General features: G+C 38.4%; 1 protein-coding gene across 1 annotated transcript in view; it reads left to right on the top strand.

Annotated features, from left to right (window-relative positions):
- rhbdl2 (rhomboid, veinlet-like 2 (Drosophila)) overlaps positions 1–11905 on the top strand; it is a 47771-nt gene extending 35866 nt beyond the window's left edge. The window contains exons 6-8 of the mRNA XM_055656208.1: positions 3275–3335; positions 4126–4187; positions 7420–11905. Of these exons, the coding sequence (XP_055512183.1) occupies positions 3275–3335; positions 4126–4187; positions 7420–7599 (303 nt within the window). The 3' untranslated portion in view covers positions 7600–11905. The remainder of the gene's footprint in view (positions 1–3274; positions 3336–4125; positions 4188–7419) is intronic.
- The last annotated feature ends 1349 nt before the right edge of the window (positions 11906–13254 follow it).

The raw sequence follows: 13254 nt of genomic DNA, 5'->3' as shown, positions 1-13254 counted from the left end.
CCTTCCTTTTTTTTCAAATCATTATTCCATTTTCCGGAATTTTCCTCTGCTTTGTTGTTAATTGGTTCAAATAAATTTGGATCAGAATTCACAGCTTTTAAACTGTACTTTTGAGTTCCAGTCCTTTTACCTTATTGTAAAGCTGATACCAGGTGGTTTCTTGGCCTGAGCTTTAGAAACCATTACCGGTTTTCTCTTTTCCATTTATACAAAATCAAAGTAAAAGAATGAGCAGAACGCTGCAGGATGATTGAAAGCTGAGTTCATCTCAGAGGTGAAAGTCAGCAATTGCATTACAGTTCATCAAATTCTTCCGAGCTGGTCAATTTATTCTGTAGCTGTAAAGGATGGGAATGACCTTAAACAAGTGAGATCTTCCTGATCAACTGCCTTTCCCTTTTTTTTTTAGTGTTTTCCTCCCTCTCTCAAATGAATCTATGGGCTCTTACTGGACTTTACTGTAAGTGGGGTAGGGGTGGATAGATACATTTATACATTATATAGTATACATTATACATTATGTGCAGATTTTTTAGAATAATTAATTTTGCATTATTGTTTTTTCTTAAAGCTGTTATTTATCTTTTTTATATATCAAATTGCACATTTATAAGGCTAACAGATTCTCATCAGGAATCATAGTAAATCATTTCTAAATATGGAAAACCTAGAGAATAAGCAGGCCTATGTTCATTCTGACATTAGATGGATTTAGGGTATCATTGAACTCAAATTAAGAAAATGATTTCCTGTGCTTTTACAGATGTTATGGCTGTGACGTTGAGCCATTTCCCCTGTAGTACTGTGAATCAGCATGCCTTTCATGCAGTCACTGATTGACCCTGTCATGCAGCTGGAAAGAAAGCAAAGTTGACCAAAACAAGCAACGGAATATTTAACAGCACATTGACTACTGTAAATTATCACAAAATAAAATAAAAGTAGAAAATACCAGAAGCACTCAGCAAGTCAAACAGTGAAGAGAGAAAGGATTTGCTCGCATTTATGGCATTCTAATCTCAATTAGAACTGAAAAATGAAATTACATTTTATTAATTAAATCAGTTGCTAGTAAACATAGAAACATAGAAAATAGGTGCAGGAGTAGGCCATTCGGCCCTTCGAGCCTGCACCGCCATTCAATATGATCATGGCTGATCATCCAACTCAGTATCCTGTTCCTGCCTTCTCTCCATACCCCCTGATCCCTTTAGCCACAAGGGCCCCATCTAACTCCCTCTTAAATATAGCCAATGAACTGGCCTCAACTACCTTCTGCGGCAGAGAATTCCAGAGATTCACCACTCTCTGTGTGAAAAAAGTTTTCCTCATCTCGGTCCTAAAAGATTTCCCCCTTATCCTTAAACTATGACCATAGGGGCTGTTTTGTTTTGAAAGTTAATTAAAACTAGCTCCATTGGATTTCTAAATGAGAATCAGTCATCAGGCAGGTATCATGATTAAGAACAATAAAGTTTTTGTTAAGCTTCTGACCACGTGAAGGAAAATGCACTTTTGTGTTGGGTTGGACACACACTTTGTGGGTTACTACTGATGCCCTGCGTGCTACTATCAAGTTTGGAACTTTTTATACAGGCCTATCATAGAGTTAGCAATTATCCACAAATTCCAGGAAGAAGATTTCCAACCAGCGGATATTTATTGTGTGTGGATTTGCTGGAAGCAGCTTCTATTGTTCTCCTTTGACCTAATGTCAACTTGGGATTTTCCGTCCTCTTGCAAAACAGAATTCCATGAGAATAAGAGGACAAGGGGCGGTAATTCAGCCTCGTGTGACAGTTTTACCATTCAATTAGATTATGGTTGATTTGTGCTTCAAGCCCATTTAACCTCTTTCATTCTGAATCCTTTAGACTTTGATCTATCAAAAATGTACTTGTCTCGGGAGTTCAATATATGGACTACTGTTGCAGACACAGAGCAATACATTTTACATCTCAGCTACAGAAAATTGAAGCCACTTTTTAACCTACATTGTCCATCTACATGTTGAATATCATTTAAGATGTGATGGAGGCGTAGCTCCATGAGGATGCTTTAACAGAATGGTTTTATGTCAATGCTGATTTACAATATTATTTCAATCGTAGAAATAGCTGAAATTTTCTAAGGAGACTTGCCGGTTGGACAAAAGCCTACACCATTCAACAAAAACTGTAAAAGAAAAACATATTAAGAGAGCATTTCCTTTTAACTGGATGAAAGAGTTTTGACAGGAAATGCATCATGGAAACCTCTTCCTCTACAGTAACGGACTGTGAACCACAATTTTCAGCAGGTTTAAACTCATACACACATAATATGTCCTACAGCTCATGAAAGTATAACAATACCATTTAATGAATGTAAAGACAATCTATCATTTACTAAGATATTCAATTAATCAACCACACTTGCAAGAAAACAATGGCAAGTTGCTGCTTATTGATTAATTATTTGAATTTAGGATTGCAGTGAAGGGCTAGAATTTATCATCAAGATAATTGACAGAGTTTAGAGCTACAGCAGGGAAACAGGCCTTTCGGTCCACTGAGTCGACGCTGACTGTCGGTTACCCATTCTCACTAGTTCTATGTTATCCTACTTTCTCATCCACTCTCTGCAAACCAGGGGCAATTTACAGACACAAATTAACCTACAAAAACCCACACATCTTTGGGTTGTGGGAGGAAACCAGGATACCTGGGGAAAACCCACGCAGTCACAGAGAGACCATGCAAACTCCACACAGAACAGCACCCGAGGTCAGAATCGAACCTGGTCTCTGGCGCTGTGAGGCAACATCTCTGCCAGCTGTGTCACTATGCTGGGCTAAGACTGTTACTTATTAAATGCCGGGAAACGGTTACCAAACAAGTTCAAGATTTGTTGACGGAGAATAACTTCTGCGCTTACAGAGATCATGAGATGACCGAGCAGTAATGAGATGCAACAGATCATGATATTTGCCAGTAGTGTGGGAGAAAAATCTGATGTAAAAGCACCAACTCTACCCACATCAGCTGCAAAACCAAGCATTCCGTACATTCCTCTAGTAGGAAAACTCTTTCAGCATTGGCTTTTTACAAAATATACTGACTGTTACAGCCATACAAACATAATAGGTTGATTTATCAGTTCATGACTTTGCCACAACAAGAGGTAAAGACATTCTGATGCTAATTTTGAGCAGTATATTATTTCTAAAAAGAAAGTCTATCTCATGATTAAAAACACCCATAAAGTTACGATGAATCTATTTGTTTGTTTTCAGAATTTTAAACAAATGTTGCCAGTCTTTGGTGTTTTCAGATTGGCCTTTATTTTGATAATAGGTAAGTGTTCTTCATTTTTTTATTATTGTATTAAAATAGCATGGTCTTCCCAGCTATTACTATAGTCCCTGAGACCCACCCATCCAGCAAATCCCAGTTAGATGTAGCTCTCAGCTGCCATATTGTGAGAAAATATCATGCAGAAGTTCCTATGTGGCTTTAAGCACTGCCAGAGAGAGACTTGTGTGGGAGAGAATTACTTGATAACCTATCATTTGTGGAATATTAGGTGAGGTGGCCATACACGACAAGCCTGCCCAATTGTCCAGCACCTAATTCTTCATCTTAAGCAGACATTCCCATTAAAATGGTGCACCATGGCTGGAGTGTTTACCATCCCTGAGATTTACTGCATCACCTCGCAATACCTTTCTTGACAACACCTTCCAATCCAGTAGTCAGCCTCTTTCATTAACACACAAAATGCAGCAGTTCCGAAAAGACATCAATAAGTGCTGGCTTTATCAACAACACCCATATCCTGGAGTGCTTCCTAAAGAAATGGATGGTGGACATTGGGTCAAGAAATTCCTTCATGTTGTGACTGATAATCTAAAGCTTGACAGTGTAAGGGTTGAACACTTGCAGGCATTGTTGCAGGTTTGCCACAAGTAGACCTTCTATTATTGAGGCCTTTGCTAGTTACACCCAAGCCAAAGTGTTCATTGTGTGAATGGATCGCTGGTTTTGAAATATTTTGCATTATTTACCGTTGTTGTTGGCCTACTGTATATTTTCTTGCTATTCAGTATTACGTAGCAACTTAAAGATATGAATTTATTTATTTCAGTGGGCACTGATGTGGGCTTTGCCCTGTACAGAAGGTTTTTTGTTGCAGGAAGTGGTTTTCGTGTAAGTATTACAGATGTTGATTAAAACCTCTTGATTGTGCTCAACATTTAATGACTTATCCTGAGGCTTAAACTAAATATTTGCTGAGCAGCAAACAAAATAGTGATTGGTAATGTTGTACAATAATTGTGAATTAATGATTACATTTTTACATCTGTATCAGAGATTGCTTGCTGGTTTTGAAAATTGTAACAAAATCTAGGCTACCAGCGATGAGTTGCACTAAAACAAGACCACTCTTCAGATGAAACACTGAAGAAAAAGGCCCTTCTTTCCTGTCAAAGTGGCCTGTACATCGGTGAGACCAAGCGCAGACTTGCCGTCTATTTCACTAAACACTTGCACTCGGTCCGCCAAGGGCTACTGGTTACTAACCATTTTACACCCCTTACCATTCCCTTGCTGACCATTCTGCCCTGGGCCTCCTCCATTGCTAGAGTGAGGTCAGAAGCAAACTGGAGGAACAGGACCTCATATTCTGCTTGGGCAGCTTACATCCCAATGGTATGAATGATGAATTCTCCAATATTAAGTAACCTCTGACTAACTTCCCCTTTTCCCCCCCACCCCCCCCCTTGTGCCCCCTGCCTTCCCATCCCCCTTGTGCCCCACCTGTATTTTCATCTATTTCTCTCCTCCAAACCTCTACCCTCCCCCTACTGGTACTTTCCTTCCCCTCGACTTCACAGTCTGCAACCATTCAAACCTGTCTCACACCTTCTCTTCCTATCTCTGGCTTTTTGTTCCAACCATCTGCCTGCCAAAACCCTTGTGGTCAGATAGGTGTTGAGTTAATACCAGAGGGACATTACACATAGTGATGGATGCTCAGATTGGTATAGGGGTAAAGTGAAGGGATTAAATAGTGGATCAGGGAGTCAGGTTTGGCAGATTGGGACATTTAGGTGGGTCGGTACATGGAGGGGGGAGGGACTGAAGAAAGTTCACCTTCCAAGGGGTCATGTTTCTGAACCTTACCCCTGAGCAGCATTTAAACATCGGATCCACAAGTGTCACCAATAGGACCTGCAACTAACTGCTAATCTGAAGAAAATTCTCAGCTGTATGCTAAACCATGTTTTGCTCTGTGGTCTCTCTAACTTCTACAAGCCTGTAAAGGATCAGGTTACCATATATGAACTCCTGCTAATTCATAGAGATGTTGTAAACTGATCTCACCAGGTGCATTGTTAGAAGCCATCTTCATCGCATTATTTTCAGCTGGGCATCCCATGTAAAGAATACGTTAGTGTCATTTTGACATTTGCATGGTTTTTGCTTATTTTTAAATGTTTAATGGGTGATGATGCCATCTGTTTTACATTATCGGACACTCAAAAGGTCAGTGTGAACTCACAGAATCTCCTAGTTTCCCAAGCTGACATTAGTCCTGGAGCTTATAGATACTGTAACAAACAACAAAACCTTCGACAACATTTGATTGTCAGGATCAGATGGGTTTCTGCAAGATTCATGACTTAGAATGTTAAGAACAAATTATATTAGTAATTTGACAGTTGGCTTTACTTGCTTGGAAATATTATGAAGCTGAGTGTTTCTGAAGTCCAATAATGCATCTATACACTTTCATTAACTTCAGCCTTTTCCTGCCATTGGTGAGATAGTTTAATATTGTTTCTGGCTTTCCTTTCTTGCTGCTGTGGCTTCACACTGCTGAGAGCTGCTTTAACCCCAGCTTTGGCAACTTAAGTGACAGAAACCTGCAGAAGGTAAGAAAGCGCTCGAAGTGTAAATTGTACAAAAGGACTCAGTGCATTTTGCCATAAAGTGGTTCACTGGAGCTGTAATCCTATCTAATAAGTTCCTGGACCTATAATAATGTTTTTTTTTGTATTTTCACACAGGCTACATACAATGGATTGTTTTGGTAGATAACAGACATCAACTTTTTAAAGTATCAATAATTAATCCACATTAACTTTGTGCATGGCAACACACCAAAGAGTTTACTTGAAATCACAGGCCCAGTTATTTCTGATTATCCTTGGTTGTCTAATATATGTTGAAATTGGGGCTCAGAGAGTATATTCATTCTTTCTTTTGGAAGCTCTGTCTCCATTAGTTTCACCTCTCCACCATTAGTTTTATCTCTCCACCATTTTCTATGCTGGCTTATTATCAAAGACATCTCAAAACCCTCTGCTGCAGCATCCAAATAAATTTCTCTGAGAAGCTTAGGATCCTTAGGATGTTTATGTATGAAAGGGTTCCCGGCTGAGACCAACCTGGTCCTTATTTTATGCCTCATGTGTGAGCTATTGCGCCAGATATCTATCAGCAGTGACAGTGGCTGATTTTTGATATGGAGACCGGCTCAGGACAGCTTAGCTTAGATCACTTGGTAGAAAGTGGAAGAAAATTTGTCTTTACGGTGTCATATCATTATAATAGCTACATGTATCACTGATCAATTACAAAGTCTTGCTTGTTTCCACAAAAATTAAAAAAACAGGATTAAGTTTTGTCCCATAAGTAACTGTACAATAATATCAAAATAAGACACAAAGTGCTGGAGTAACTCTGCAGGTCAGGCAACATCTTTAGAGAACATTATTAAGTGACGTTTCGATTCAGAACCCTTGTTCAGACCGAAGAAGGATCCCAATCCAAAATATCACCTATCCATGTTCTCCAGAGATGTTGCCTGATCCACTGAGTTACTCCAGCACTGTGTCTTTTTTTTGTAAATCAGCACCTGCAGTTCCTTGTTTCTACATTTTGAACAATTATATCAGTCTGAAACAGCCATGTGACAAGCTCAACAGCGTTAAATAGAATATAAATGTAAATTAATTCCTTATTAATAATTACGTGATTGGTGGGGAACAGGGAGAGCTGCCTACACGTTAATGGTTATATTTCCCCAGTGCTGGCACCTGTGCAAAGCAGGAGAGACTATTTTGCATGTACATTAACTGTTTTTTAGTAACCGAACAGATGGAGCGAAATATAGTACCTGTACAAGGTTTCTATGGCAATCGTTCTTCTTAAACCATTGACAATCTCCACGTGAAAGTAACCTGAAAATAGATGAACAAATTAATGGTCAGACTGTCAACTGATATAAATGCTGAACTCTAATGATTGTTTTGAAGGAATTAAAGCAAATCCAGAAACGGTTAGCCTGTGATTATATTTTCGTCGCCGGAGTGAGAATGTAAAGAACTACTTTGATCCCGTGTTCTAATATTAGGTTTCTTACTTCCTACAGGTGTCCTTTGTGGCTCACATTGCAGGCGGTTTAGCTGGAATGACAATTGGCTATGTGGTTTTCAGCTGCTATGACCAGAAACTCTTGAAGGATCCCAGATTTTGGGCTTCGATTTTGGCCTATGTTGCCTGTGTCGTGTTTGCCATCATATTCAACATCTTCCTATCTCCTGCTTCTTAAGTAATGAGGGGAGAGGAGTCATATGTTCTTACAGTTCCTGTAAAATATACATTAACACTGACAGTTTATTAACAACATGAATACAGAGAAGCACAGTTGGAACAATCATTTTGTATGACACCGTACAAGACCAGTGACTTAATATTTATCCTTGCCATGAGCATCATTTGTTATAATTTTTGTTGCTCACCTTATCATGGAATAGAGAAAGAAGAACATATGAAAAACAAAGCTGTTTCTCGACAATTTTATGGTGCTGAATTTATGTTTAGATTTTTTTGTATTAGGAAGAACAACTGTTACTGTTTTTTTCTGAAATTGCAAACCGTAGCGTACTAAAATAATCACATGAGCAACAAACTGAATTTTGCACCTGCAGTGGCTTGTTGGAATTATCTGCAAACGTATATAGAATTTGGCTACATTCAGATTCAGAAACATGTCTCATTTTCAGTACAACAGCATCTTTAAACCTTTGTTGCAGGACTTCCCATACCATCATTGACTTCCAGCCACTTTCTTTGTTTCTCTACAAATTGTTTAAAATGTATTACTGTACATACTTTGTCCTTTCTTATATCTAAGTTTCGTTCACTATTATTTTACTCTAATTGGAGAATCTCTTGTAAGACTGCAGTGGTGTAGTTATCAGCCATTGCTTCTATGACATCTTAGTCAGAACCCCTGGCATCAGCCTCTGTCCTCATGGTATCAGCAGTTCTTTTGGGTGAAGAATGAGTGGGTTAACATATGATGAGCATTTGATGGCACTGGGTCTGTACTCGCTGGAGTTTAGAAGGATGAGGAGAGACCGCATTGAAACTTACCGAATAGTGAAAGGCTTGGTTAGTTGGATGTGGAGATGATGTTTCCACTAGTCGGAGAGTCTAGGACTAGCGATCATAGCAGCAGAATTAAAGGACGTTCCTTTGGGAAGGTGATGAGGAGGGATTTCTTTAGTCAGAGAGTGGTGAATCTGTGGAATTCTTTGCCACAGAGGGCTGTGGAGGCCAAGCCAATAGATATTTTTAAGGCAGAGATAGATAGATTTGTGATTAGTATGGGTGTCAAAGGTTATGGGGAGAAGGCAGGAGAATGGGGTTAGGAGGAAGAGATAGATCAGCCATGATTGAATGGTAGAGTAGACGATGGCCTAATTCTGCACCTATCACATAACCCTAAGACTTTAAGATAGATTTATCACCTTGAAGAGCCATTTTACTTTGCTTTCCATCCACATAGAGGCATTTTGTGTTCCTTTATAAATTGAATGATGTGGTTGGGAGATACATTCATGTTGCTTGGTAACATAAGGTGACACATGAGAAGTATAAATAATTTAGGAAATATTATCCTTTTTAACCAGATGATTTGTTCTCAACATTGGCATTAACCTATTTTAAATAATGAGCTATTACTGATGTTGAAATAATGGCAAATGAAAGATAATTGTAATTTGCTGTGATTCATTTTGATTTTAGACTGGTACTAGAATGAACTAGCAAAGAAGGATATGGAATTAATCCAGGCATGTGGCATTAGTACAGATAGGCATGATGTTGAGTCAAAAGACTCGACTCTATGCTGGACGACTCGACAGTTCTATTTTGGATTGCATTGGTATATATGGACAGCATGACTGTCACTGAAAAACAAAGAACATCTGGAATGGAAGTAAAAACCCGACCTCATGGCCCCCTTGCGCCCGCTCTGCTTTTCATTAAGACCATCCTTGCTGTAATCCTAACTTTAACTTCATTTCCTGCCTGAATCTCATAACCCTTAATTTCCAAGTTATTCAAAAGTTTGCTCTATTGCCCAAGAAAGCCTTACTCTTTTTTTCTTCCAATGCAATGGTTCTTTTGAGCATTGGTCTTACATATATGATTGCTAAAGTTACATGGAAATCATAATTTAAGACAATAATGTTTTTGAGTCCATAATAACCTTCACATGACATGTGACTGACTTATTGTAAATTTAAAAGTTGCAGTATCTGCTCGAAAACACACAGTGAATACAAAAGTGCTCTGATCTAAAACGTATGATATGAATACTGTGGTGAGAAAGTAAATGCATGCTGCAGTGTTACCTGCTCCTGAAGCCCAGCATTAACTGTGCGTTTACAGCATGGTATAACCATATAACCATAGACCAATTACAGCACGGAAACAGGCCACCTCGGCCCTTCTAGTCCGTGCCGAACACTTATGGTTGAGGACATTGTTCTGCAGTTACTACATTACTGGAATTATTGCAGATTAGAAATTGCTTACAGCTTTTATGAATCTAAGAAGATAATTGTAGTATTACCTATTGTCAGTTTTGACAGCCAATAATAGTGCTTATTAAATTTATAATTAGGTTAGTGAATATAGATTTATTTACTTTGTATTGTACTGTATTGTATTGTACAGGAAATTATACCATTTTTTAACAGGTCATTTTTACTAATTTTACTTATTGCTTTTCTGCCATGTACCTTTTGTCACTTGAAAGCATTAATCAGGAATTTGGGTACATGCTTCCTGATTCTGTCTGTTAATTGTAATGGATGAAAAATAATGGACACGCACTCTATAATTCAGGACTCGAGTTTCTGTTGAGGAATAGCCATATCAGGTGTGGAGATTTATAAAAGAATCCTTGTTTACAATAAGGCCGACACCTTCACAGCGATGTTATAGGATGTGTATCAATTGTAGGAGCTAGACATTTGAGGCATATTTGGTATTAGATTATGAATAGTATTCTGACATTAACTTAACAGTTCAAAGATCGCCAACCTTTTTTTTCCAAAATAACATATTTTAGACAGGAATTTTTGGACTGAGGAATTTTGATTTTGCAATTTGATATTTAGAATCGTGAATTGTTTAAGATGACGCGATGTTTTTTGAAAATGGGAGGCATTGAGTCTTAGATTCCTATTAGCCCACATGTCACACTGTAGAGATCACCTATCCTTCATGCACATATCAAAATACATGAATTTTATTTAAACCTGTACTTATGTTTATGGCAGAAACTCATCCACTTACAATATATGACCCAAGTCTCAGCCACATATGATTGCTCTTGACAAGTTTCATTGTTTTGACAGCAAAAAAATACTGTGCAGTCTCATTACAAAACCAAAAGATTATTTGAGTTTTTATAGATAAGGGGAACTATGAACCACTGACACTCACTGAATGTCTATGTTGGAATGACAGATACCAAACAAATTGAAGGTGTTCTTCTGACAGGATGACCTACAGCCGACCTTGTTTCACTGTTTGGACAGCAAGAAATACCATGCAGTCTCTTATTTATGTTTGCCCTTACTATACATAATTTACAATCAGTACAGTGATGATCCAACCTCCTGCCCTCAGTGGTGCTGGAGAAGGGGTTAAGAACACCTCGGTGTTGGGGGGTAAAGGAAATTACAACATTTAACAATTGGTGTAAAGGACTTGCTTCCCCAGAGAGAGCACACCCATACTTCACTATTGCAAAGGCCAATTTATAAATACATTGTTTTTATTCATTTTTATGAAAGAACGTTTTTTACATTAACATTTAATACTTAAAATAACTCAACATACAACTGTATAGGGAAAATCTGTCATTTTTTACATCTGTTGAGAAGTTTTTAAAAGTATTTACAGTTTTCTTGACTTTAACAATTAAGTGCTTTGATGATATGTTCACAGTGACAATATTGTCTGCAGGTTAGCCGGATAAGGTGTATTTTAACTCCAGTACAGTTTCCCCAAAGTTACCTGTGCTCTGCGCAACTCCGGGGCTAAATTTGTCACACTGTCCAGCTCCATTCATCATGTGTGATTTTGTTTTATATGTCAGAATGAACTGAACCACTCTTTTAGTGTCTGACTGATTAGTCTGTTCGAGTCCTGCCTCTTCTCGATGCATGGGCAGAAGTGTGGATTTACCTATGAAATAGGTATGAAATAGATCCTTGACCAATGAAAGAAATGCATTCCTGGCAAACATGTTATTAAGCAACATTTTGTAAATCAAAAAGTCGGAGTGAAATGCCTCATGGGCATCCCAGTGCACTATTCCCGCACTATTTATTACAGTGAAAAATTTCCTGGTAGAAAAGACACGTGTTCCAAAATTTAGGCAAAAGTTTGTAAATTACCTATTTGTAATCTGGGAAATAACCGTGGTGAAAAAACAATTCTGATGCGAATTATGACTGTTACCAGATGAAAAAAATGTTTTAGATTATTCATTTGCCTGTACATATTTTGATTGTGAAAAGTATAATGAATTAAAGTGGAACTATGCTCCTTCATTGATGCACGAGTAGTGTATTTTGTTGCACAAACTTTAACTTGCTCTAAGTACCTCTTGGAGTTGTCTAGATTCTCTCGTAGAATTTTCCTTACACTGCAATATATTCTCTTAAACATTTTGCATTGTTAAAAATGAAATTCGGGTAAATACACAGTCAAGGTTTATTATTAGAAAACATAATATTAACTAAGACCAAGACCAAGATAAAAACCATCATTAGGCAAAATTAGCTGGGATATAACTAAGGTGATGACTTTTACCAAATGTTTCTATTTTTACAATGCACATGTGCTTTTATTTTTAACAATACATCACTGTAATCCCAATCATCAGATCATTGCCAGTGGTTCAGAATCATGGATGTAGCTCCAGATATCAGATACAACTGAACAATTTAGAGCAAGAATCTTGAATTCAATGACACTCATATAAACATAAAAATTAGGTGCAGGAGTAGGCCATTCGGCCCTTCGAGCCTGCCCTGCCATTCAATATGATCATGGCTGATCATCCAACTCAGTATCCCGTACCTACCTTCTCTCCATACCCCCTGATCCCCTTAGCCACAAGAAGTAAAGCCTCATGAAGTAAATCACTTCACCAGGAGCCTGTTATTTATGTTAGGGCTACAGTATTTGTATCACATATTAATGTACCACAACATAGCCAATATGAGCAATGCTGGAACCACAATGAACTGCAGATGCTGGAATCTTGAGCAAAACACATAGTGTTGGAGTAACTCAATGGGTCAGGCAACATCTGTGGAGGGAATGGGTGGGCTGCATTCTGGGTTGGGACCCTTCTTCAGATTAATTATGATAAGGGGGAGAAAGCCTGAATAAAAGTTGTCTGGAGCAATACAGGACTATTTAGACAGCGAACCCATTGACTATGATAGTGAACACAAAGATCTGTTAGATACAGTATCTAATGAATATTAGATTAGAATCCATGGAAGAGAGTTTACAAAGATACTAACTACAGAGTTAAGAAATTACTAGTAAAGTGTTACCCCTTTAACAACAACAAGAACAACGATATTCCCACCACAATCTCATCCGTTCAAACAACACTCCCCCATACACCATTCAGGGAAGCCCTCAGCTCCTCAATTAAACCGTTCATTTCTCAGTGGATCTACAAGAGCAATTCAACGGTTCTGCTTCCCCCACCCTCGGACCCTAGCCCTCACCGCTGTCAGATATTCACCATCCCCTCTGATGCCCATCTTTTGGATGCAGTATGGTCAGTCCTCAAGAGGCCTTACCTTTGTACCCCTACGCCCACACCTCAACAAGTTCCAGCCTGCCAGGACATAGGGCTCTTCTTCTGTCGCCTCCTCCT

Source organism: Leucoraja erinacea, chromosome 26 (assembly GCF_028641065.1).
Source record: "Leucoraja erinacea ecotype New England chromosome 26, Leri_hhj_1, whole genome shotgun sequence".
Taxonomy (NCBI): Eukaryota; Metazoa; Chordata; class Chondrichthyes; order Rajiformes; family Rajidae; genus Leucoraja; species Leucoraja erinaceus.
Note: the sequence above shows the minus strand (reverse complement) of the source record. Positions and strands in the feature narration are given on the sequence as shown.